At 40.9% G+C, this 27,991-nt stretch overlaps 1 protein-coding gene across 5 annotated transcripts in view; it reads left to right on the top strand.

Moving 5' to 3' along the window:
* Window positions 1-210: 210 nt before the first annotated feature.
* REPS1 (RALBP1 associated Eps domain containing 1) overlaps window positions 211-27,991 on the top strand; it is an 88,030-nt gene continuing 60,249 nt past the window's right edge. For all 5 annotated transcript variants that reach the window (XM_039243590.1, XM_039243592.1, XM_039243591.1 and 2 more), the window contains exon 1: window positions 211-616. In XM_039243590.1, coding sequence (XP_039099521.1) covers window positions 464-616 — 153 coding nt within the window. In that variant the 5' untranslated portion in view covers window positions 211-463. The remainder of the gene's footprint in view (window positions 617-27,991) is intronic.

The following is a 27,991-nucleotide window of genomic DNA, read 5'->3' as shown; positions in this document are numbered from 1 at the left end:
GTGGTGGAGGGGGGGGCGTGGACGGAAGGGGAAGCCGAGGCGGGAAGTCTGGGGAGGGGGTGGGGGAGCGGCTGGGAGCCGGGGAGACTCGAACCCGCGGCGGGGGCGGGGGCGGAGTCCGCCCGTGCCTCGCGCCGCCGCGGCCCCCGCCTCCTTGCCCCGCGCCCTCGCCGCGGCCGCCGAGCCGGAGCCGGAGCCGCGCGCCGCGCCGAGCCCGGGACTGCGCGGGGCCTCGCAGGCGGCGGCGCGCCGAGCCCAGCCGGGCCCCCTCCTCGCGCCCTCCCGGCCCTGTTGCTCGGGCGCCCCCCGCGCGCGTGAGGCCGGGGCCGGGGCTCCCCGCGGCGTCGCGGGGCGAGGAGGAAGCCGGGCCGCGGGCAGCCGCCGCCGTCCCGGGATCTCGGGGCCGGGCCCCGGGCCCCGGGTCTTGCATGCGGGGCGGGGCGGCCGTGAGCCCGAGGCGAAGATGGAAGGCTTAACGCTGAGCGATGCGGAGCAGAAATACTACTCGGATCTCTTCTCCTACTGCGACATCGAGAGCACCAAGAAGGTGGCGGCCAACGGCCGGGTGCTGGAGCTGTTCCGGGCCGCGCAGCTGCCCAACGACGTGGTCCTCCAGGTAACGCCGCCGCCCGCGCCCCTGCTCGCGTCCCGGGCTCTGCCGGCGGCCGACCGGTCGCTTCCCCGCGGCTCCGGCCTCCGGCCGCCCGCCTCCCGGGGGTTGGGGGGGTGGGGCGCCGTTTCCAGCCGCACCGGCCGTGGGCCCGCGCCCCCGAGCTCCCCAGCTGCCGGCCGGGGCCGCAGGTGCCCGGGCGGCCCGGACTCGCGCCGCGGTCGAGGGGGAGGGGTCGCTGTTAGAGGACAAAAGTCACGCAGGGCTACAGTGGGGGGCGGGGGGCGGAGGGCTGGGTGTTATCGCCGAAGAACCGAAGTCCAGTATTTCTCGCCTGCTCTCAAAAGCTATTATTTTTCACAACTGGAAGAGCAACTTCAGATGAAGGATCTCGGATTGTTACCCTGTCTTCGAATCCTGATCCTGATACATAGCATAGCTCGCCGGGTGCAGCACAGTAGTAAAGTTATCAGTGTAGGTAAAATGTTTCTTAAATTCTTGAATTAGCCAGCAGGCGCGACAAAGTGGGTTTTGTAGGAATCGAAGAAGCCGTTTTCTTAAGGGAGCTGAATTCTTGGGGAGATCGAACATTTGAGTTTATAGCTGGTAGTTTGCAAGTGGCTACGGGAAGAACTTGTAATTAACTGTACAACGTGTGGCTGGTGTAGTGCTGGGCAGTTTTTGATGGACATTCGGTAACATCTAGTGGAACTTAGGGATCTGAGTTGGGAGCTGAGTATTGAGCAGCTGGAAGTCAAACGTGCATATTTGTCTCAATCTGATCCTAGATTGAGCCCTAGAGGAGCAAGCAGAGTACATTTTAAGCTTTCTCTATCCCATCTGTTTTTAAAATGGAAGGGTTCCTAGAAGTTCTTATCTAATTTATGTGGCGAACATTATTGTTACTCTGTTTAATGATTCATAGCTGCTGGTAAGAGTCTGTCTACCCAGCGTATCAGGAGCAGGTTTTTAAGCTTTCAACTTTGTGATGATCCAGGCCAGTTTACCTACCTCTCCGAAACTTAGAGCCGTATGCATAGGTGTAATGCCGTCTATACCCCAGAGGGCACTGAATCAGGAGGTTTGAGGCCCGGGTCTTTGACCCCATTTTATTGTTAACTAGCAGTGTGACTTTGGGCCAGGCACTTCCACCCTTGGAGTGTAAGTGTGTTCATCTAAAGAATGAGAGTCAGGTTTCTTCTAACAGTTCTGGAAATATAAAAATGCTCACAAAGATCTCTGTTTTAGAAGGTGACCTGTGCATTAACTATGAGAAAATTGAAGGAGTTCTGTCTTTTTGCATAGTCTTGTATGTGTCATAATGCTTTTTAAAAAAATCTTGGGAGGAAAACTTGGTTGTCTTAGATACCAGCAGCTAGGAGTCTCAACGTCATGCTCACCTAAAGGGACAAAATAAATATTTTAGGCTTTGGTGGCTCCTTATGATTGAATATTCTTCTTTTTTTGTTTTTGTTTTTGCTATTCTTTAAGAAGGTAAAAACCATTCTTAGCTCAGGGGCGTACAGAACGGGCCTGTAGCTTGCCAACCCCCGCTGAAAAGAAAGGTGGTACCAGTGTGGGGTTCTCTAATCCCTCCTATGGTTTTGGGGTTAGACTTTTAGAAAGAGCCCTGGCCAGAGCATGATCAATAATGATTTGCCCTTTTTGTAGCAATAACGAAACACACTTTCAAGTCATTTAGGAACTGAAATTAAGGAGAAACTTTACAAGTTCGGTTTTGGTTTATGTTTTTGGGGAAGGGGAGCTGAAATAAAACTGACACATATATATATTTATTTTTTAATTTTTTAAAATGCTTTTATTTATTTTTGAGAGAGACAGAGTGTGACCAGAGGAGGGGCAGAGAGAGAGGGAGACACAGAACCCGAAATTGTCAGCACAGAACCCAACATGGGGCTCAAACTCATGAACTGTGAGATCATGCATGATCTGAGCTGAAGTTGGACACTTACCCAACTGAGCCATCCAGTTGCCCCTAAACTAACATATTTTTAATAGTGCATGAAGACTTCAGGACTTTTAATGTATTATTTTAGGATAGACAAATTAGCATTACCCTTTGCTTGAAATATGTTTAATCCTAGTTATTTTTGTGTTTTGCTCAATTTTATTAATATTCAAAAAGAAATTTCTATTGCCTTTTTGTATGAAGAGAGGGCTTAAATACCATAAATATTCAGGATTCAGTTACAAGTCAGAAGCTGTAGAAACTTGCTGAAGCAGAACTCTTACAGTAATATGTACGAAGTAGTATTCTGGATATCTTGAAGGCAGTTTACTTAAAAATCGGCCTAAAATGTAAAATGTGAGAAAAAGGGGGAATATGAATTTAGTTCCTTAAACAGAGTTTGGGATTGGCTGAAAACAGTCCTTTGTTGCTTTCTAAGTGGGAAACATTTGGGTCAACTCAAATATATTGAGTGAGTTACTTAACTGGGCTAGGCTTTGTAGGGTGTCACAAGAGGAGTAAGAATGTCTCAAGGACCTTGTAAGTTACAGGGATACACGAGCGTAACATGAAGCACCCATGTGAATGCCTAGAGAGGTGCAGAGGAGGTTATGATCAGGAGAGCCTTCGTGACTTGAGATAGACGTTAAATTAGTATGGAGGGAGGGCAGTGGGATGGATGAGACTTTGAGACGGAGAAAACCCATGACCAAAGTAGGAAAGGGCAGGACCCTTTTCAAGAACTAGCAGATTTAGGTTTTGCTGAAGTTGGAGTATATTTGGGGGATAATGGAACATAGGTTAGAAAGAGACCATATTGCGAAAGACACTAAAGAAGGCAGAAGATTTCTTCTTTCAGTAAGCAGTGGAGACTCAGGATTTTTGACCTTGGGTGAGAGTTGGGGGGTGGGGTGAGGAGGCGGCTCTGCAGTGGTCTGGGATGGGTCCTGTGTAATGGGCGTTCAACCGGGGTGACAGCTGTAGAATAGGAAACAGATCTGGATGAACAGGTCTGTGTTATTGAAGGGCTGCTGGGTAGACACTATGTGAGGTGCTTTGTTGGATAATGTTTAATTGAGGCCAAATTATCAGGGCTGGGTGGAGAGCTTTGAACCAATTGTGAAGGTCACAGGGAGTTGTAGTTTAAGAGAAATGACTCATAAAAGCCATGCTTTACAAGGCCTTTAGGAGATCAGCGCAATAGGAGTTAGAGGGGTAGAGGCCTGAGATGAATTTGGGAACACATTCTCTGTTGCGTGTATGAAGTGGTGAGGAACTGGGCCACGGTACTCAAATGCAGGAGTCGGGGGGGACACTGGGGAGGATGATTTTACCTCTGGGGGGGCGGGTGTTTGACACTGGCTGGAGACATTTTTGGTTGTCATAACTTGTAGGGAAGGAGCAGTTCTCTGAGCATCTAGGGGATACAGGCTGGTGACGCTACTAAACATCTTACAGTGCATAGGACAGCCCCACAGCAGAGACGTATCCCACGCCAGCTGTCGGTCAGTGGTGCTGAGACTGAAGGATCCTCGCTTGGACGCTGGTGGTAACCGTGGAACAGCAAGAAAGGCTAGAACTTCATAGAAATTATGATGGTGGACCTGATGGGCCTGGGTTCCCTGGTGACACTTAGATGAGAGAAGAATAGAGCAAGGATTTCTTCGTTGGACTCATTCACCACCTAGAAAAGGGGCAGGAAGAAAGTTTGGTTTTAAGTCAAAGATACTGTCAATTTGACTTCTGGCATTTTGAGATGGCAGTGGAAATCTCCAGGAGGTATTTGGAAACTCATGGTATTTGTCCACACTGAGTGCTTGTTCTTACAGTGAAATTCAGGTATTTGGGGTGTCTTCTCTGCCTTTCTCACCTAAGTATTTTGGGGGAAAGGGGGCAGACAGCTTCTTAACTGGGCATGCATGTACACATCAGGGCTTTGATTGATGTAGTACTTTTCAGCATTTGTTAATAAAAGTCATGAGAAGGCTGAGTCATCTGGGAGAATGAGTACAGAAGACAAAGAACAGAAGGCTGAGAACTGAAGGGGGAAGGAGCTGGCATTTATTGAGTGCCTATTATGTTCCTTTTACTGGGCAAATCATTTTCATGCAAGAACTATTTGATCCTTACAACAACCCTGTAAAGTGTATTATTTTTATTTCTTAACCAGGAACCTGATAGGCAGAGAAGTTAAATAATTTGTTAGTGAATAAAGCATCTCTCCTTTACCATTATTCCTTACTACCTTTCAGCTCCTTCTTACTTTCACTTGTTCATGTGATTGGTTTGCTCGTAGTTCTCCTAAAGGATGGAGATTTAAGATTGTTTGAACTTGAATTACATATGGATTTCCCTCTTTGCATGATGAATAGTTTCACGTAGGATGATGTGTTTAGACATAGCCACTTAAGTGGGAAGATTCTTGTTGTTGGTGTCCTTTGCACACAGAGACACATTTTCTGTTCCTACAGCTGGCAGACATCTTCAAGTATCTCACTGCACCGGTTTTGGAATAGTAGCGTCAGCCCTGTTCTGAGATGAAAGGGTTGTTTTGGTGGGGGGGGGGAGGGGTGCCTGGGTGGCCTCAGTTGGTTGAGCGTCCCACCCTTGGTTTTGGCTCGATCTCGTGGTTTGTGAGATTCAGCCCCTCGTTGGGCCCTGCTCTGAAAATTCAGCCTGCTTCAGAGTCTCTCTCACCTTCTCTCTGCCTCTCCCCTGCTCATAGGAGCTCTCACTCTCTCTTAAAATAAATAAATTTTTTTTTTAAAGAAAGGTTTGTTTTTGGAGACAGTGTGTCAGTAGACAAGGTGAATGAGCTAAAGCTTTATAGCATTATGCTCTGCAACAGAGAGGAACGGGACTGGGTGGAGAACATTTTGGTTCATAAGATATAATCATGAGGAATTTTGTTCTTTGCTGAGCAAAAAAATGTTCATTGACTTAAAAATCACCTGATCCAGAAATAATTTATTTTATTTTATTTTTTTAAAATTAGGGAAAGTATGCTACCACACTAATCAGTATGTTTTCTTAGCTTTTACTTAAAGCCTCTACTTTGGGAAATGTTTTAAAACCTCATACAAATTTTGAGTGTGTAATTGTTTGAGAAAAGGTCCTAGTCCCGATGGTTCTTTTCTTGAAGGTTCTAACCAGTGTATCCCTATTCATGAAGCTAAGAGATCTCTTAGATCATTTGTGTTGAGCAACATCTTGGTAGAATATTTGAATAACATTAATATAATGGGTAAAAATGACAGCAGTGACACATAAACCATTTTGCATTTTTTTAAATGTTTTATTTCTGAGAGAGAGAGAGAGAGACAGCGTGAGCAGGGGAGAGTCAGAGAGAGACAGGGAGACACAGAATTTGAAGCAGGCTCCAGGCTCTGAGCTGGCTGTCAGCACAGAGCCCGACGTGGGGCTCGAACCCACAAACTGTGAGATCATGACCTGAGCTGAAGTCAAACGCTTAACCGACTGAGCCACCCAGGTGCCTCCAGTTTGCTTTTTTCTTAAAATTTGTTCAGTAATAAGATTTACTCATTAAGTGATACTACTGAAGTAAGGAATCAGAGCCTCAGTTGTTCATTGAAAGTTATAAACTTAGTATAGTAAGTGTCGGGTTTTTTATTCTGGAGCAGTGATTTCTTTTTTATTTGTAGTTTCTGAATCATTAAAACAATTACAACAAACTACAACAACAATCTTGCCTTAATCAGACACTTTTCTATACACAGCTGAAAACGTACTGTTCGCAACTGAAGTGACACTTAAGGGTTTTCTGTGTATTTTATTTACTTTTTAAATTTAGTTTTCCTATATCATGTTGTTTTAGTCTTTTCTTTTTCCTTTTAAATGAAGAGCTCAGAGTTAGAGACTTAGCATTTAGCTCATGCTGAGCATTTTGATGGCCCTGTAGAAGAGCATACAGGCTGGTCTACGGAGCTCTGCACATGGGAGGCAGGTTCCAGGCCTGCCTTTAGCCGCCTTGTGACCTTGAACAGATCACTTAATGTCTGGACTCTCTTTCTCACAGCCTGAAGTGATGGGATTGGGTTTTTCTTTTCTTTCTTTAAATGTTTATTTATTTATTTTAAGAGAGCATGAGCTTGGTTGTGCTCAAGAGGCTGAAGGAGAGAGAATCTTAAGCGGTGTCTCCCCCCTCAGCATGGAGCCTGTCCCTGTCCCCGTCCAGGAGGCTCTGCCTCAGACTGTGAGATCATGACCTGAGCTGGAAATCGAGGGTCCAGTGCTTAACCGACTTAGTGCCGCTGGATTGGGTTTTTCAAAGAAACGTGTTAAGAGTGTCGAAATGGCCATTCTGCCCAGCCACACCCTTAACATAGTGCACAGTCTTGAAATTAGTTGCTCACTGTTTTAACAGTGGAATTGATTTCTTTTACAAGTTTTGGAGATTTGAAGAGGAGAGTCTCGGCCTGGAATGCTGAAGTGAGTATGTATACAAGAGGGAACAGCTGAAAGGTTTGTAGGGCCCCCAGGTATTTGGCCAGTGAGAATTTGAAATGGGTGATAAAAGTTGGCATTTATCATCTTTTGCCTCACATAGTTTCATTTTCTGTAGCTTTTCCTGTGATAGATGCATCTTCATTCATCTTTTCCCTCCTTTACTTCTACATAAAGAATCTGGGGGGTGCCTGGGTGGCTCAAGTTGGTTGGGCATCGATCAGATCGAAGTCTCAGTTCAGATCATGAGCTCACAGCTCATGAGTTCGAGCCCTGCATCAGGGTCTGTACTGACAGCTCAGAGCCTGGAGCCTCCTTCAGATTCTGTGTCTCCTTCTCTCTATGCCCCTTCCCTGCTTGCACTCAGTTTCTCTCTCTCAAAAATAAACATTTAAAAAAAGAAGGAGAACCTTCTATCTGACGGGTTGTATATATAGGCATGACATAAAAATCAGGACATAATGAGAACTTCGGCTCAGAAATCCTTTTTTAAATTCATACCATACACTTAAGTTTCATTGAAATTTGGTAAATAGGACTTAGGGCTTTAAAAAAATACTATATCTTTTCTTCATTTTGTTTTGAGAATTGACTTTATGCTGAATTTGAATCTACCTTGTTAACTAATGAAGCCAGAATTTATTAGATCACGTATCTCCTAACTCTTGGGTTATGGATTCCTTTAAAATTCTGGTGCACATACAAGACATCTGCCTAGGAAACACAGTTACCCAAAATTTTGCATGCAATTTGAGGTTGCTAGCCTTCCTCTAGGTTAGTTAGGCTCATCCTACGGATGTCTACGTTCAGAAAGTTTTTGTTGTTGTTCTTTTCTTTTTAATGTTTTGTTTATTTTTGAGAGAGGGATAGAGACTGCGTGAGCAGGGGAGGGTCAGAGAGAGAGGGAGACACAGAACCTTGAAGCAGGCTCCAGGCTCTGAGCTATCTGTCAGCACAGAGCCTGATGCAGGGCTCGAACCCATGAACCGTGAGATCATGACCTGAGCCGAAGTCGGATGCTTAACCAACTGAGCCACCCAGGTATCCCAAGAAAGTTTTGAGGAGGAGCAGACAGACCTGTGAAATGCTAACCATAATGTGTATCTTAAGTCGGTTTTGTATATTTTCATGAATACTTCTTAATGGCTACTATTTATATTCAAGGTGTATATATAACAGAGGTAGAAAATTAGAAATTTTTCTTGCCCGCATGGATTATGCTAATGTTAAAAAGGAAAAGAACTGTGTAGTTAATGAACCGTTGCTAAGTCTGGGGACCTACTTAGCTGTAAGGGGAGGCTCCTCTGAGGAGAAGTGGGTGGAGATAAGGGAGCGAGAATGAGATGTTTCACATAGAGGGAAAGCGTGTGAAGGGCCTAGAGTTGGAAGAACCTAATGGTTTGAGGAAATGAAAAGCAGCCCTATGGGCAGGGACCGCGTGCTGCAGGGCCTTCTACCCAGCGATAAGGACGTTGGATTTTAAAATACGAAAAGTTTTTTATGAAGGGAGTAGCATCATCCATATTGTTTTTTAAAGATTCTCCTGCTGTGTAGCGAGAAGAGCAAACAAATAGATTGGCCAGTGGATATGCAGTAGCTCGGACAGGAGATGACTGTGGCGTAGGTGAGTGTGGTGGCAGTGAGATGGGGAGGGGTGGACATAGCGGAGATATTTTGAGGTGGTGAAAATCAGAGGACATGAGAATGGATTGGATATGGAACATAAAGGAGAAGGAAGAACTCAGAGATGTTGCTGGAAGTCACTATTATTGGATGGTTAGGAGGGGAATGGGTTTGGGGGGGTGGAAAGGTAATGGTGAATTCAGGAGTTTTTTGGGTTTGTTAATCCAAGGCTCTTACAATACTGTCAGATTGTCAGGTAGGCTTCTACCCGAGGGCACTGCGGATATTTGGCTTGCAGATGTCAGTTTGAAAATCATCAGTGACACTTAAAAGCCATGAAGATAGATGAAATCAGGGAGGAAGAGCCAACAAGGAAAGAAAAAAGCTGACTAGAAATAGAACCCTGAGGAATGCAGTACATTTCTAAGTGGGGTGAACTGGAAGGCTGCTACGGAGGAAGCTAAGAAGGCAGGCAGAGTGGTTGTAAGGAAATTGGGAATGTATATTGGGTCATGCCATGGGTGCCAAGCAGTGCAAGCATTTGAAAAGAAAAATAGTTAAGTATATTGAGTTTGGCCAAGAAGTTGAGAAGATGTGGGCAGAAATATGGTCGTTGGGTCTGGCAGTCTAGAGGTCATCAGTAACTTTGATGAGCCAATTTTATGGACTGGTAGAGGTGGAAGCCAGATTTGAGTGACTTGAGAGGTACCTGATGGCCCGGGAATTAGAGATAGGGTGTATAGATAGCTTTTTAAAGAAGTTTGCAGATGAAAGGAAATAGACATGGGGTAGAAACTGGAGGTGTATGAGGATATAAAGGAAGCCTGCCTGCCTGCCTGCCTGCCTTCCTTCCTTTTTGAGTATAAAAAATACTGCAGCATGATTTTAGTCATTAGGATTAAAAAGGGAAGAAAAGAAGATGAAGGAGGTATTGAAAAAGCAAGATTGTTCAGGATCCTGATTGCACAGAGAATGGTCTTAATAGTAAAGGGATCCCTTCCTCAGTTTTGGAAAGGGGGAAGAAGGAAGAATATGGATATAGAGGCAAGTAGGTACATAGATTCAGTGCAGGAAAATTATGATGTTCTAGCCTAACGGCTTCTATGTTTTGTACAGACTGAGGCAAAATTAACAGTAGTGGGAACAATCTGAATCTGAAAGAAGCAAAAAAATCTACTTACAGTAGCATCAAAAAGAATACATATTTGGGAATAAATTTAACGAAGGATAAGGTGTATGGCTAGTTCAATTGGTAGAGCATGCAGCTCTTGACCTTGGGTTGTAAGTCCAAGCCCCACTTTGGATGTAGAGATTACTTAAAAATAAAATCTTGGGGCACCTTGGTGGCTTAGCATGTTGAGTGTCTAACTTAATTTCAGCTCAGGTCATGATCCCAGGGATGTGGGATTGAGCCCCGTGTTGGGCTCTGTGCTGAACTGAGTGTAGAGCCTGCTCAGGACTCTCTCTCTCTCTTTGCCCCTCTCCCCTGCTTGCACAGGTTCTTTCTCAAAATAAATAAGTTAATTAATTAATTAATTAAAATAAAAATAAAGCATCTGACTCTTGGTTTCAGCTCAGGTCATGATCCCAGGGATGTGGGATTGAGCCCCGTGTTGGGCTCTGTGCTGAACTGAGTGTAGAGCCTGCTCAGGACTCTCTCTCTCTCTTTGCCCCTCTCCCCTGCTTGCACAGGTTCTTTCTCAAAATAAATAAGTTAATTAATTAATTAATTAAAATAAAAATAAAGCATCTGACTCTTGGTTTCAGCTCAGGTCATGATCTCGTGGTTTGTGAGTTCTAGTCCTGCATCGATCTCTGTGCTGACAGTGTGGAGCCTGCTTGGGATTCTCATTCTTTCTCTCTACTCCTCCGTATCATGCTCACTTGCTCATGGGCGCTCTCTCTCTTTCTCTCTCTCAAAATAAATAAATAATATTTAAAAAAAAAAGAAGAAGAACCAAGATTTTTATACTACAAAGTATTATTAAGAATTATTAAAGATTTAGGGACACCTGGGTGGCTCAACCAGTTGAACATCCAGCTCTTTGGCCCAGATCATGATCCCTGCATCTGCTTAAGATTCTTTCTTTCCCTCTGCCCCCTTCCCCACTCATGCACACTTTTTCTCTAAAATTAAAAAAAAATAGAGATTAAAGTTTTTTTAAGGTGATAGTTTTTTTTCTTTTTTTAAAAAAAATTTTAATGTTTTATATATTTCTGAGAGAGAGAGAGAGAGAGAGATACAGCATGAGCAGGGTAGCGTCAGAGAGAGAGGGAGACAGAATTTGAAACAGGCTCCAGGCTCTGAGCTGGCTGTCAGCACAGAGCCTGATGCGGGTCTCAAACCCACGAAACGTGAGATCACGAACTGAGCTGAAGTCGGACACCCAACCGACTGAGCCACCCAGGTGCCCTGAGATTAAAATTTTTTTTTTAATTTTTAATGTTTATTTATCCTTGAGACAATGAGAGAGACAGAGAATAAGCAGGGAAGGAGCAGAGCGAGAGAGGGACACAGAATCTGAAACAGGCTCCAGGCTCTAAGCTGTCAGCACAGAGCCCGACGTGGGGCTCGAACCCACGAACCGTGAGATCATGACCTGAGCCGAAGTCGGACGCTCAACCGACTGAGCCACCCAGGTGCCCCGATTAAAATTTTAAATAAATGTTTTAAAGTTTTTTTTATTTTGAGAGTGAGAGCACACACACACATGCATGAACAGGGTACGGATAGAGAGAGAGGGAGACAGAATCCTAAGCAGGCTCCATGGTCAGGATGGAGCCAGTCACAGGGCTCGATCTTACCACTCTGAGATCAGGACCTGAACTGAAATCAAGAGTCAGAGGCTTCCATTGACTGAGCCACCTAGGTGGCTAAAGATTTAAATAGCACAGCAAAGGAAACAACCCACAAAACTAATAGGCAACCAACGGAATAGGAGAAGATAGTTGCAAATGACATATCAGATAAAGGGTTAATATCCAGAATCTATAAGGAACTCACCAAACTCCACGCCCGAAAAACAAACAACCCAGTGAAGAAATGGGCAGAAGACATGAACAGACACTTCTCCAAAGAGGACATCCAGATGGCCAACAGACACATGAAACGATGCTCAGCATCCCTCCTCATCAGGGAAATACAAATCAAAACCACACTGAGATACCACCTCACGCCAGTCAGAGTGGCTAAAATGAGCAAATCAGAGAACTCTAGATGCTGGCGAGGATGTGGAGAAACGGGCACCCTCCTACACTGTTGGTGGGAATGTAAACTGGTACAGCCCCTCTGGAAAACAGTGTGGAGGTTCCTCAGGAAACTAACAATAGAACTCCCCTATGACCCAGCAATAGCACTGCTAGGAATTTACCCAAGGGATACAGAAATGCTGAGGCATAGGAGCACATGTACCCCAATGTTCATAGCAGCACTCTCCACAATAGCTAAAACATGGAAAGAGCCTAAGTGTCCATCAACAGATGAATGGATCAAGAAGATGTGGTTTATCTATACCATGGAATACTACATGGCAATGAGAAACAATGAAATCTGGCCATGTGTAGCAACATGGATGGACCTTGAGGGTGTTATGCTGAGCGAAATAAGTCAGGCAGAGAAGGACAAATATCATATGTTTGCACGTATAGGAGGATTAGGAGGAACTTGACGGAGGAACAAGGGGGAGAAGAAGGGGGGAAATGGTGGGGGAAAGGGAGAGAGGCAAACCATGAGAGACTCTTGAATGCTGACAAAAACTGAGGACTGATGGATGTGGGGGGGAGGGGGGATGGGCATGGAGGAGGGCACTTGTGGGGATGAGCACTGGGTGTTATGTGGAAACTAATTTGACAATAAACTATTTGTAAAAAAAAAAAAAAAAAAAAGTCTTGGGGTACCTTGCTGGCTCAGTTGGAGGATCATGTGACTCTTGACCTAAGGGTCATGAGTCCAGGCCCCTTGTTGGGTACAGAGATTACGTAAATAAAAAACCTTAAAAATAAAAAAATAAAAATAAAAAAAATAAAATGCAATCTGGAACTCAAAAAAAAAAAGGATTTAAATAAATGGAGAGACAGTCTGTGTTCATAGATCGTAAGATCGGATGTTGTGAAGAGGACAGTTGTTCCCAAACTGAACTATAGACTCAACAAAATCCCTATCAGAATTCTAGTAGGCATTTTTATAGAAATTGTGAAGCAGATTCTGAAGTTTATAGGGAAATGCAAAGGCCCTAGAATAGCCAGAACAAATTGAAGATTTGCCCTACCTAATTTTAAAACTTACTATAATATACAGTAGTCAAGATAGTGATTGGCATAAGATTAAGCATGAAAATTAATAGAACAGAAGAGTCCAGAAGTGAACCCTTAGCATTTATAATTACCTGATTATTAAAAAAGTACCAGGACAGTGTTAATGGACTTGAATGTCTAGTTGTGTATACATCACACTGTACACAGAAATTATCTCGAAATCGTCATAGACTTAATTATAATATCTAAACCTTTAAAAATTTTAGGAGACATTGGAGGAAATCTTTATGATCTTGTGTTAGGCAAAGTTCTTAGATGACACAAAAAGCCTGAATTGTAAAAGAAAATAAAATTGGACTTCATTAAAATGTTTAAAAATTTTAACACTGCAGAGGATACTTAAGAAAGTAAAAAGACAAGCCATAGACTGGCAGCAAATAGTTACATATTACAAACATAGTATAGGTCTTTAATCTAGAACATATAAAAAATTTTACAAGTCATTTATAAAGAAAAATCCCAATTAAAAATGAGCAAAAGACTTTAATAGATATTTCACTAAAGGAAATAATATAAATGGCCAAGAAGCATGTGAAAAAATGTTAAGCATTGTTAGTCATTAAGGAAATGCTGATGAAACCACAATGATATGCTGAAACACACCCACTCGAAGGGCTGTAATTAAAAAGAATGCCATTACATGGTGTTGTGGAGAAACTGGAACCCTTATACACTGCTCTTCCAAATGTAAGTGGTACAGCCATTTTGGAAAACAGTTTGGCTCTTTCGTAAAAAGTTGAACATAAGCTTATCAAATGTATCAGCAATTCCACTAATAGGGATCTACCCCAAAGTAATGAAAGTGTGTGCGCACAAAAAATTGTGTTTGTTAGAAGCATTATTCAACAACAGTCAGAAATTGGAAAGCAATCCAGCTGTCCATCAAATGGTGAATGGGTAAACAAAATATGGTCTATCCATGTGATGGAATACAATTCTGATAGGAACAGATTGCTGATAAATACTACAACCAAGATGAATGTCAAAACCATGATAAGTGATAGAAGCCAGATACAGAAGAGTACATATTGTGGGGTTGCATTTATACAAAACGTCTAGAAAAGACAAATCTATACGGAAAGAACAGTGGTTATGTGAGGCCAGGGTGGGCGTGGAAACACTGGAGGAGAACATTTGGGGCGAGAGGAAAGTTCTAACATTAGATTGTGGTGATGGTGTACAACTCTGTACATCTTCTTAAAATTCAGTGAATCATAAACTCATCATGGTTGAATTTTATGGTATATAAATTATACCTCAAACTATAAATTTTTTTGAAAATGGTTTTGCAGGGCGAGGGGAATGTATGAAATAGTCATCTTGGAGAATGTGAAAGGCAAGTGTGGTGGAGAATAATGGACCCTCTACTGTGTGTATAATACAGTTCTGATTATAAAACCTCAGTATCACTTATATAATCCGACATTTGTTAAGGGCCTTCCATTTTGGATATGGTATGAAAGGTGATATATTGATAATAATTTTTATGTGTAGAAGAGATTGCCACATGAAGATTTATTCCAACCAAGTATATTTACATGAAGCACCAGAATAATAATTCTGGCTTACATTTATTCACTGCTTCCTGAGTGCTGGCTATGCATGCCTTAGATGATATTAGGTTTTTTTATATGTACATTACTTAATACATTTAGAAGGGACTGAAAAAGTTGTGACGTAGAACAAATTGAGACCAGTTTCTGTCTGTTGACTTTAGGTCATATGCTGAATTTATACACGCTTAACTAAGATATCTTAGTTTTTTGGAGAGTTGCAGAAACACAATGCTTCAGAAATGATGTGAGTTTGAAATAATCATGCCTGGTAAGTAGTAATTTGATGAAATGGTAGTTTTAATCTATAGGAAGGACCACTTCTGGTTGCTGTCTTCTATTGGGGCCATCACTGTCACTATCGTTTACTCTTTTTGTAAGCTAAAAGTTCTGATGTTACTCTCAAGCACTGATTTGGCATCTTTGTGTTTCTAAAGTATTGTATCCATTCTGAGTTTGCATAAGTAGACAGATCTGGGACCAAATCCTCACAATTATACAGTATTAATATGCTCGTTTGTATAAAAAATAGCTGCTAACAGTGCCAATCTAAGAGTGATTTTTGCTTCGTGTCCATGCATTATATCAAATGTTGTACGTGGAAATAGAAGTATCTATATCTTTGAGAAAAGAAATCATTGTCTATAAACTATTTAAGGATTATTGATTTTTCTTCGTGTCTCATTTATGACTAGAAGGATCAGAGGTATGTTTAAACTGGAGTGTTTATTGCTATTATATTTTTTCATAGTTAACTTAGAAGAAATCATATTTTTTTCTAGAGCACTTATTCCATAGAAAAGTATTTAATTATAACACCCTTAAAATACTCTGTATTAACAAGTATTAAGTACTGTATAGTAAAAATAGCATAGACTTTGGAATGTGACAGTTTTGCATTTGAATGTCTACTTGATGCTTCTTAGCTCTCTTGCCCTGAACAAGTAACTTGACTTCTCTTAAAGACTCCCATTTCCTCATTTGTAGACTGAGGATAATACCAGAAGTTTTCATAATACCAAACCGAAATGAAGTGTAAACATCTAGCAGAGTGCCTGGTTCTAAGAGGGTGATTGACTAAGTTTCATTCAGTCCAGCTCTGCTTATATGAGAAAACTCCTCATTTATAGGATCTTGTCTTTTATAGTAAAAATCTCTCCATATTTCTTCCAACCTAGATTTATACCTTTCGTTATTTTTGTTGCACGAAATTAATAATACTGCCCCCAAATCGTTTGATCCTATCAGTAATGCCATTTGTTTCACCGTTTTACTACGTAATTAGACGATTTGTCCTTCTGAAATGAAGTATGCTGCCAAAACACTAGAATAAAGGAAGATTTTTTAGGTTGTGCTCTTATGTAGCTTGCAGCGTGGTTGTAACCACTGACAGAAATAAAGGAGAGAGGAGGGTTGCATGATCTTGTGGGGAGACATTGTGCTGAACTGTGGGTGCACTGAGGGAGATGCCGTGTCCGTCCGTCTGCGTAGCAAGAGTCAGCGGGCATTTCAGAGCTTGACAGTAGCCGCTGGTGGCTTTAGAGACTGTGCGAACTTGATGGTGATTTCTGAATGAGGCCATTCACTAAAAATGAGGATTACAGACTTCATTATATCTGACATGTTCTTTTGCAGTAAATGGTAAGTTGCACTTTTGTTTTAGAGATTTAGGTATTCTCGCTTAAGTCCTCAGAGTTCCTCTGGAAGTTTTTCGAGACTGTTAGGAAAGCAAGGTGGATGTGGAAGTATAATATTTGCCCGAAATTCGTCTAGCTTCTGAAAAGTTGAACCTTGGATGTTAAACCCAGAAGCATCTGCATATTGAATGTAAGAGGTTTTAGTTTGCATGCAATCCCCAAAGTCATGCACACATAGTGTGATTGCATTTTGGCTGAGCAGTGAATGTTGACGCTAAAGTAGAGTCTAACCTCTCTTTGGCCATCAGCATCTCATTGCAGCTTTGTGATTCTTATTTAACACAGGATCTCATTTAATCCTTATAGTAATCCTGCCGGGCATTGTTATTCCCATTGCATTAATAAGAAGATGTATGCTTTTACGGTTCTCCAGAATTAGTGAGTTCTTGGAGATTTGAGAACAAATTCCATGAATGTCAGTTACCCTGTAGCATTGCTATACCATTTTTGGGGAGATAGATAGTTCTGTTGAATTCTGCTGTCCATATATTCAAAATATTTATTTCCTATTTAATATCCTAAAATTACATTATTCGTTAATTCAACAATCACTATAAAACACCTGTTATCACCAACGTATGCATCCAGAGCACGGAGTATGTAATGATGAGTGAAAGATAGTTGGTTCTTGCCCTTTCGCCTTAGTGGTCTAAGCAGGATAACTGTGCCTGTCAGGTTCATGACCACATCCCAGACACATTTTTTGTAGTTAATGTTTGTTGGATGTTGGATGAGTGAGCATGAATTTATCTTTTTTTTTTCCAAAAGTATGTTTGCTTATCACTAACTTTAATAGATACTGTAATAATAATAAAATAACAGTAATAACAAATGCTGTTGTATAGTACCTGTGTGCCAGCTACTGTTAGTTTTATTTATTTAAACATTTTGTTTCTTGTTTGTTTATTTGAGGGGGAGGGAAAGCATGCACACATGGGCAGATGAGGGAAAGACAGAGACAAGGAGAGACAATCCCAAGCAGGCCCTGCACCATCAGCGTGGGGCCCGAACTCATAACCTGCAAGATGATGACCTGAATCGAGATCAGGAGTCAGATGCTTAACTGACTGTACCCCCCACATGTCCCTATTGTCCCTGTTTTTAAAATGAAGACTCAGAGGGGGTAAGTGACTTCTCCAAAATCATCACACAGCTAGTAAATGGTAGAGTTGGGATTTAAGTTGTCCAGCTTTCAACCACTATGTTGTATGATTAACACTTACCTACTTCCATGCTTCTGTCTTTGCCTTCTGACATATCTAAAATTCTCCAATTTCCCAAATTTCTTCTTTAAAATTACTTGACATTTCCAGACCTTGTTGAGAGGCCCCTGCCTGCGTGCAGGCCGCCCATAGTGCTGGGAGCCCTGTTAGAATCTAACAGCTACCTGTGTCATTCGGCCACATGGCTTCAAACATTTTGTAAATAAAACTTAAAAATAGGTTCTTCTACATTTATTTAGATGTCACTGATAGTTTTCAGCTAAGTATATTAATTTTATTAAAGGGATAAAATTAAAAACTTTTTATGGAAAACTTTTATTTAAAGACATTCTAATAGGTTATTAAGCTGAACACTTTTATTTGCTACAGCAAAGTTAGTCAAGATCTCTCTAGGAAGTCGGGTAACATTCATTCATTTGACTGTTTTGAGGGCCTGCTTAGCTCCAGAGGACTGACACTTAGAAGAAAGTTCCTGGAAACATGGTTTGGATCTTCTTAGCATAGAGGCAGCAGTTATGCCATAGATAGGAATAAGATCGGACAAGACGCCTTTGTTGAATGAAAGAAAGAGGAGGCAGCCTGAGGTAGCTGCTTGGGGGAAATGAACACAGAGGCCAGGAAAGAAAGCATGTCATGGAAAGATTAGTCTGTCACATGTCACAGAACTCAATATGGCGTTTCATAGAGGTGTAAGAGTGGATTCCTTGCTGACAAGTTTGTATATTACTTTCAAAAAAAATGTTTTTTAAGTTTGCTTTTTTTTTTTTGAGACCGAGAGAGCCTGCTCGTGCACGAGTTGGGGAGGGGCAGAGAGAGAATCCCAAGCTCTGTACTGTCAGCGTGGAGCCCAGCGTGGGGCTTGAACCAACGAACTTGAGATCATGACCTGAACTTGAAACCAAGAGTTGGATGCTTCATCAAGACTGAGCCACCTGGGCTCCCCTCAAAAATATTTTTCAATTTAGACTTTTGGTTAACTCATACTAGATTTTTCTTACATTCTCCCCATTGTTATTGAGATTTTTACTTTCTCTTCTGTGGTATTCAAAACAAATCCTTCTCATGATGAGTTCATTTCTGTATTGAGATATTTCCAAACTCCTTTTTTAAAGTCCTTTGGTTTCCTTTATAATTTTTATCGCAGACATGATATTTACTTAAATCTCTGAATCATCAAGAACATCTCTGTAATGTATTGTCTTCCATGGAATTTATTTGAAATGTATTGTCTTCCATGGAATTTATTTGGAATAATAATTTAAAAACTTTATAATATGCCACTTGTGGTTTGCTTCGTTTTGCTTTAAGTTGACATCCTGCTTCTTTTTCCTGATCATCCCAACAAGGTAACCCCCTCTGTAATTTTCCTGCGCTGTTCTGTATGTTTGCACTTCTATACAACCTGTGCTTTTAGCCTCCTGTTGTTGTGCAGATGTTTCCCGTGATAGGTAGACACCTAAAACCTATTGGACTGGTCATTTGGCACTTCAGGCCTTCATTCCTCATCAGTACATTGATGGGCCCTCTTCATTTTATCATGCTACTTTAAAAATTCCAAATGACAGTGTGTGAGCCTCTTGGAACAATATGAAACCTCTAAGACAAGATTGTATGGATCTTTCTGTTAGACCGTGAGTATACTAGGTAGTATTTTTGAAGTTGCTTAGGTGACTGGTCAGATACAGTGAGCATGCATAATAAGAACTTTTCTTTAAGGTACCATCTCTCAAGACTGTCCTGTTAATTTTTTTAAAGGTAATTATGGTTCATTTTAGTAGTAAACTCACAAGTTTCTCTGCCCTTCTGAGGTATAATTTCTAATTCTTGAACTTGGCAGTCAGCAGAAAGTGGTAGGCAATCCAAATAAGGAAACAAGTCAATAGTTACTAATTTAATTTTGTTGACACTTAGGGAGGGAATGCATAGCACTCTCATAAAATGCCCAGCAACAGCAGAGAGAGCTGTCAAAACTGAGGAGTCCTGTCTGCCAGTCTTAAAGTTACATACCAACTCACCCCCACAGCTCGCAGTCTTGTTTCTGATTATTCTCCAGACGTGGAGACGTGGACTTTGTGTTCCCACCCAGCAAATCTGTTTTCTGTTTGTCACACAGTTACTTGTTCTTTATCAGTTTCTTTTCATCAGGCTCCTTTCTTCATGTGCAGCACGCTCCGCCAACTTGCATCCTCCCCGTTTTTCAGAACACGACTTCACTTTTGTAGGTTTTGGAAATCTAATTTGAACAATCTCACCCTGACTCTGAGGCTTTAATTTGCCTTCCCCCCACACTTGTGTATGCGTCTTGCACTAGACTGCTTTTTGTTCGTTTATGTCGTTTAGCTGCTTTTCCAGTAGATTGACAACCCGACAATATTGCAAGTGAACGGAATGAAATTCAGGTTTCTTTTCATGATGTCTAGAGCAGCAAAAGCACATAGTAGATGTTTAGAAAACATAGCCAGCTTTGTAGGGCAAGCCAGTTGCTTAGCTCTGCCTGTTGCTGTGCATTCATAGATGCGATTGGGATGATGAATTAAGGCGAGTCTGGATTGCTCACCCAGCGGAGTGGGGCGCGGGGGCGGCAGAGCTCACAGCCCTGGATGTTCCCCTGCCAGCACTGCGGGTGCTCTCTCTCCCCACCCCAGTCAGCATTCTGGGCCTGAGAAGAGAGGAGGAGGAGGCGGCAAGCAAGAACAGGAACACATAGCACAGAATTCTCTGAGCTCTGACTTTGGTGGTTTGCTGACTGACATTGCCAGTTCCCCTTTCCTCTCTTTTGGAATCTCCCTCCCCCCCCCCGCCATTTCTTTTCTTTTTCTTTTTCTTTTTTTTTAACAGCAGTGTGACTGTAAGAAGTTTAAAGACAAACATAACTAAGAATTTGTTGGCAACTAAAATTATAGTAGAAACTGGATATATTGGCACCACAGCATATTTTGTCTCTTATAAAATGTAATAGGGGTACCTCAGTGGCTCAGTTGGTTAAGCGTCCGACTTCAGCTCAGGTCATGATCTCATGGTTCGTTGGTTCGAGCCCCATGTTGGGTTCTGTGCTGACAGCTCAGAGCCTGGAACCTGTTTCAGATTCTGCCTCTCCCTCTCTCTCTGCCCCTCCCCCGCTGGTGCTCTGTCTCTCTCTGTCTCAAAAAATAAAAGAACTATTAAAAATGTAATAAAGCACCGCCTCTGTCGCATTCCAATGTACCCACCTGAAAGTGGAAGATCACAGACCCATTTAAAGATGTGAGGCACACCCACATGACGTTGCACACGGATATAGCATATTCCCTAGCAGAGGCCATTGAGACTTGTGCCATATCAGAATGACGGGTTATACCATTTGTCATAGTCTGTATAAATCTCACAGGAATAATAGAAATTGCTGATGTGAAACTAGAAATATAAGAGCCTGCTGTTTTCTGTGCCTTCCTGCAAAAGGCTAAGGATTTTAATAGCCAGAGGGAGGGAGTTTATGGTTGGCTTTTCTGTTACTACCTTTTGAGCCCCTATGGTTAGAAATCTTTTACTTTCCTCATCATATTTCTGCAGATTCCCCCCTAGGACTTGATTCTGGAGGGAATCCAAACTTCGTGTTTCTCATTTGCATGCAACAAATGACCAAAGGGGCATTGTCATAGTTACTAATTGCATTGTGGCTGTTTTCTACATAGTGCTCTTTTTTGCTTCCTGTATTATTCATTTGACCCTGTACACCCATCTAACTGCCTTCCCCAGTTTTCTTCTTTCTTTTACTGCCAAATAACAAATGACCCAGATTTCCTCTCTGCTGCATATTCTCCCCTTACCCACTAGTACTTTAACTTTTCTATTACCCTCCTCCTCTATCCTTTTAGAAAAGGATATTCTTAAAGTTCACTTTTATGCTAGTAACCAGATTCTTAGGGTCTTACCCTGTTTTACTATTTCCCTTGCAATTGACACTGAATGACTTTTTGGTGGATATTGTGTTACTCGCTCTCTCTTTTTTTTTTTTTTTTTTGCTCACGTGATCCTAAATTATTCTGTTATTATATGTCTTTAGCATCCAGTCTTCCTAGTGTGTCTTTCTTGCTCAGAATTAGGTTTGACTCCTCCTTTCCTAATGTCCAACCTGTGAGATCCTTCAGATTTTCTTTCTTTGAAAGATACCAGCTAATCATTCTTCTCTATCTTTTGCGTTACCCACCTGAGCTCTTACTACCTTGTTGCTAACCTACTGCTGTAGCCTCCTGAATTTAAACTAGATTTTCTGTAATTGTTAAAGAATAGATAAGTGAATTTCTAAGATCTTACGGGATACTCTTCACAAATGCTCAGTAAATTTAGTCGTATTCAGAGCCCTCACCATTGAGCTAGGTCCAGTTGGCTGCATAGTCACCACTATAATCTTTGCTTTGACCTGTTACCTCCCACCCCCATTAGAATGCCCATCTTGTATAGATTTCCCAAAAAACTGTCCGTTCTTTAAGGTCCAGATCAGGCTTGCTTGTTGTTGTTGTTGTTGTTTTTCCTTCTTCTTCCTTAATAAATATTTTCAACCCATAGTAGTCCCTGTGATTGTTACAGCATCAAGTCCTAAGTATGTAGCATCTGTTATGGGCCACCATTGAGCTGTTTGACATATGATCACTTTTAAAGAGGCATTATTTCTGTTTTATAGACGAGACACCTGCGGCTCCAGAGGCTACATGCTCAACATGAGCTAGGATTTGAATCTAGTTCCATCTGATGACAAAACTTTATGTCCAAGACACCCAGCCATTCTGATGTGTAAAATGACAGCCTTCTATAATGGCTTATCTTTTTCAGTTCTGTGTTATGCTCACAACTAGGTTAGAAGTTCCTTGAGAAGAAGGGATGTGTGCTGGGACTTTTCTGTGCTGCCCACGGCCCACTGTGTACTCTGACCACTGTGTGCAGTACTTTAGAGGACATTCTGATGAGGTGTTCCTGCCGTGCTACTAATTACAGTAACCAGTCTGCCTCCTTTTTGTTTTTGAGCATTCTCCAAAATGTGAGTGGGGAAAGACTGTAGGTGTGGCTGCACACTTGAATTAAGGGAGGCAGTAGAAGAGCCTTAGGATTTGTTTCCGGAAGTGTGGGCTATGTACTCAGCAGGGTGTGAAAACGCACAGTAAGAAAGCTGTTCAGTTGTTTTACAAAATTGATAAAGGAGAAATTGCAGTTTGGTACTAGTAAGTTTTTAACACCTTCCGAACACATGTTATTGTCTTAGTAAAGAACAGGTAGGCCTTGATGTAGCCACGAGCATATTTTGCAGATAACAGTATTGAGCTGAAATTAAATAGCAGTTTGGTTTTCCTTGAACTTATTATTGCTTTTGTTATCTTCTATTTATTTCAAGTGATACTTATTTTTTATTTCTATTATGATACAAGTTCTTTTTAAAATAAATGTATTAACTTAAATGTTATGATGTAAAGAAGACCTGTTTAGGAACAGAACAGCACAAGTGGCCCGTGGACATGGCAGAATTTGTGAAGGTGGTGTGCAGATGTCTCAAGTTTGAGAAATGGTGGCATAATGGAAAAAGCCAGACTTTAGAGTTTCATAAAGCTAGGTTCATATTTTGGCCCTGCTGATTTTGAGTCTGTAAGCTTGGGCAAAAACTTTCTCTTTGCCTGTTTTGATTTGTAAAATAAATATACCAATACCCCCCCCCCTTTTAATGTTTATTTTTGAGACAGGGAGAGAGAGAGCGTGCAGGTGGGGTAGGGGGCAGAGTGGGGGACAAGGGGTCTGCAGCGGGCTCCACTCCAAGCAGCAGAGAGCCCAACAAGGGCTGAAACCCACAAACTGGGAGGTCATGGCCTGAGCCAGAGTCAGATGCTTAACTGACTGAGCTACCCAGGCGCCCCAGCAATGCCTTCTTTTTAGAGTTTTTTGAGGTTGTTTGACAAACCTCAACCTGGATAAATAGTAGCTTTTTATTATTATCAGTTTTGTTTATTATTTATTTCCTTATTTAGTCAACTGAAAATCTTTGATAGAATTTTAAAGACACAGTTTAATAGGATTTCTTACCCTGAAGCAAGTACTTAACTAATGTGGGCCTCACTTTCTCTGGACATTAGTTTTTTCATCTACATTTTGGAAATAGTGTAGCACTTGCCTTATAGGATTGTTTTGAGGGCTAAATTAATTCAGAAATGCCTAGAATAGTGCCTGGTACTTGGAGCAGTGCTGTACAGCCATTAGCTACCACTGTTAATATTTCCTTAGAAAAGATGTAGCTTCTCGGAAAATCCTAAGAATTTTTTTCTTTGTTCTTATTCTGATGTGAGGATGGAAGGTGTTTTCTGAACTTGTATATGTTTACTAAACGCCTGGTGAGTATAAAGCATTGTTGAACTGAGATCATGGTAAACTGGCAAGGGAGAATAAGGGGGTCTTCAGCAAAACTAGTCTGAGCTACCTGTACCCTAAAATTATTATAGTGTGCAGTTAAACTCAACAGAAGATTTAATAAACTCCAGAGAATTGAGGGGACTGACGTTGAGTCATTATGAGTTTTTGTATGTTACAGCATTTTCTAATTAAGTAAAATGCCACAGAAAATTTGATACTGATATATATAATTTATTAGCATTTCTTTAAGGTGGTGCCATGGGTTTGTACTAGTTCCATGGTTATATTTGCTCATATTCTTGTTCTTCAGTATTTATCTATTTTGTAAAATATACTGGTTTTAGGACAAGTCCCATTTTTTATTCCATGGATTAGTTAGGTACCTAAGATTTTGGTTGTAAAACAAATATGGAAAGCCAAATCATCTCCCTATATTCCTTCAGTAATTTAATTGGTACTCTTCTGATACAGGGGAAAATTGACCCTAAGACAAAATAAAATCAGAGTGTAGAAAGTTTTCATAATCAAATATTTAGTATGAAAATATGATAAAGCACTCATTCACAAAACTACTGATGCTTGAATTGCACACCACATATTGTTCTTTTAGAGCTAGATTTACAGGACAGGGTTTTAGCAAGTCACGTAATTATTTCCACTTAAATCCCCAATTCAAACAGTGAATTTAACTCCTTACATTTTTGCTTTTCATAACAACTTATATTTAAATATACATCCGTGTCATTTTTAAAAGGTGTTACGTAGCTAGTAATCTATTTGGTACTTTGGTAGAAATCGATTTTTAAAAATTAGATGTTTTCAGAGGGTACTTTGTGTTGTAATTATAGATTTGATATGAAATTTGCATTCAGAGAAATAATATTTCCACTAGAATGGATCTTAGAGGTAGAATCCAAACCTTTCTTTTGTTTTGGAGGAAAGTTGAGATATCTTGTGTAACTTACCTATATTCACATGACAAGTATTTATCAAAACTTGATTTTTTGGCTTACCCACCAAAACTCAAAGATTCTTGTTTTTATGATATAACATAACATAGTAAAGCTCTGGTATAATTCACCTTATTATGTGAATTTACCACTGGGCAGACATGATCCCTTATAAAATACTGTAATGGTGAAGAGAATGGGTTTCTATCCAAGTTCTGTTAATTTGCTGTGTGTCAGTTTCCTCATCTGTAAAACTGTGCCTGCTTCATAAGTCGTTTGGATGATTATATTGGTTAATGTTTTCCTGAGCTTGGATCAGTACGCGACACATTGAATGTACACTATTAACGTGAGCTTATCATAATCCTCATCATTATTGTTATCCTTATCCCGTAATAACCTGCAATAGCCCATGGAACAGTTTAGGGCACTGTCCTGAGTGAACAGACTCTTTCTCTTTATCACAAGTAACAGAAAGTTCCCAGGCCCATGTTTGCTGATGCCTGACCACTGGTAAGGAAGAATGTATACCACAGGTGCTTAGCCCTGTTCATTTGGACTCTGCTCACGGACTGCAGACACTTTAGAGCGCCACTGTATTCTGTATGTTTAGGAAGACTCACGCCCCCACCTGCCCCCAGGAAAGGAGCAATAGTAGTGACAGAGTGGGTAGGTAAGGACATTCTGTGGGGCCCCCAGCTTCCCCACTTAATTCAACCTCTCTGTCCTTTAGTTTTCCCATGTGTGAAATAGGATGAAAGACCCTGTCTTTCAGGAATAAAAGCTCCTGAATGAGCTGATTTGTAAAGTGCTTAGACTGACATCTGGTCTGTAGTGTTCAAATGTTTGACTTTTATTATTTTTTAAAAAATTTGATAAATCAGGAGTTACTGTGGTTTCAGAATAGTCTGTTAGGCCTCCATGTAAAAAAAGAAGGGTTTGATTACTAGTAACAGTTCCTAAAAGATATTATTCCTTAATCAAAAATAAATATTGGGGCGCCTGTGTGGCTCAGTCGGTTGAGCATCCGACTTTGGCTCAGGTCATAATCACATGGTCCATGAGTTTGAGTCTCACGTCGGGCCCTGTGCTGACAGCTCAGAGCCTGGATCCTGCTTCAGACTGTGGGTCTCCCCCCCAACCCCTGCTCGCACTTTGTCTCTCTCTCAAAAATAAATATTAACAAAAATTTTTTTAATATTTAAGATGGCGTATTTAAGTGAGGAAACAGGTGTTAAGTGTTGGCTTTGTCACCTTAGGAATCTTACTGGTTAACTAGGATGCTTTATCTTTAAAGGTGTTTTAGAAGGGCAGTTATAAGTCTGGGTTTGCTTGTGACAAGCTGGCTTATACCTCTTGTCCAGTTATAAGTAGTATCCCCTTTCATTCTTGCAAATGTCCTAGGTTGGATGTACATTTTATGGTCACTCTAAGTATAATTTACTGTCTGGATTTATTTCACTAGACTAGCCTCATGCCCCGGTGATATTTTATAGAGGCACACATGACTGTTGTAAGCTTAAGTTTGAGATGGTTTGTGGGATTTTTTCAAACCACTTTTGCATTTTTTTGTTGTTTTTCTTCTTAACTTTGCTCTGTATTTAAGTTTATTTTTTAAAGTCTATATTTATTGGTTAATGTAGAAGATACAAAAACTCATTATTTTAATTGGGAATTTGGGACTTGAACTACCAACGAACTTTGTAGGCAGTCATCCTAGTTTACACATCAGGGTCTTTGTGTTTAAGGCTATCAGAAGTGTTTTATTTGTTTAGATAACTAATGACTCTGATGCTATTATAAGCTGTAAAATATTTATTGGTCTATATGTACTACTCTAATCATAGTGAACTGTTAACAGGAGGTCGTATGGCCCATAGCAAGTAAAATTTGTAGTTAAAAAATTAGGAGTCAGATATTGCTAAAAGGGATGGATCTCTTTACCTATACTATCCAGAAGTTCAAGTTAAGAAATTCCATACAATTTAAAAATCTACCTCAGTCCTCTTTTGTGTTGACCATTTATTTAACTCAACACATTCTTTACGGTTCCTTTCTTTAGCAAGTAGAATAAAATCTGCGTTCTGAATATTAATAAGCTTCTTGGCCCTATAGCAATAATCTGTATTGTTACAGTGTGTTCTTTTGATAAATTTCTATGGTAATATTAGTGAGTAGAAAAGCAAATAATATATTTATACTTTTTCTATTGAATGGTTATAGGAGATATTTGTAGTTTTTCTTTGTATTGAAAAATAGACCTTTTGCAAATGTAGAAAGGGGAATAATACTTATCCATTACTTCCCTGATATTTCAGTGCCTGATATATAATAAGGGCTCGAGGAAAGACTGATATTGCTATGTAGTTGCAGCAGTTGTGACAAATTTTATACATTTCGTATTTTTGAGATGGTCTGTAAAATAATGTGTGCCATTGTCAACACAACAATATATAAACAGTTTTTTATTTTACCTAAGGACGTACTGTTGGGGAAGGATGTGGAAAACTCATCCTTAAGAGGATAGAAACATGGCTGAAATATGAAATGGAAGTTATGCATGAAGGTACAAGTGAAAGAGAAAAAAATCAAGAGAATGCCTATTCATTTATGGAAGTGTTAAGATAAAGTCATAGCAGGAGAAGGCAAAGAAGCCTTGTGATCTTGGACTGCAAGTTTGAAATCAAAGATTGTTGGAATTGCATAAGCAGAGCAATAAGCACTAAGAGTTTGGGATACAGAAGTGATGTGGCAAAAGTGAGATGAGATATTTGCACAAGTACAACTTCGGAGTATCTCGAAAAGGTTGGTGAGGTTCTATGTCACTTAGATCTGTGTTTACTAGGGCATTGGCAGTGGAGCTGGCCACAAAGTGATAGCTAAAGTCATTTAGGAATGCAAACATGCTTCCTGAGTGTAGTAATGGATATGAGTTACCCACCTGTTAGGTGGACTGGTAGCATATTTAAATTGCTTTTATAGCAAAGGAAAATACTAGAGATTAGTGTGTCTACATACTTTGTAAACAAACTAAACATCCTCTGTGTGGACAGCAGTGTTTGAAAGGAAATTAAGTCTTAATGCAGCAAATGGGGTTTGATGTTTGCCCCTGTCTTTGCCATTGACTTTAACCTTTTCTGCTTGCCACGATGTATTGCAGTGGTGAAGGTGATGTGCAGTGTGCGAGGATTGTGTGTAATCTAAATTACTTTGGACAAA

This window comes from Hyaena hyaena, unplaced genomic scaffold (assembly GCF_003009895.1).
Source record: "Hyaena hyaena isolate Hyena2069 unplaced genomic scaffold, ASM300989v1 scaffold_229, whole genome shotgun sequence".
Classification (NCBI taxonomy): Eukaryota; Metazoa; Chordata; class Mammalia; order Carnivora; family Hyaenidae; genus Hyaena; species Hyaena hyaena.
The sequence above is the reverse complement of the archived record's forward strand: the minus strand, read 5'-3'. Positions and strand labels throughout refer to the sequence as shown.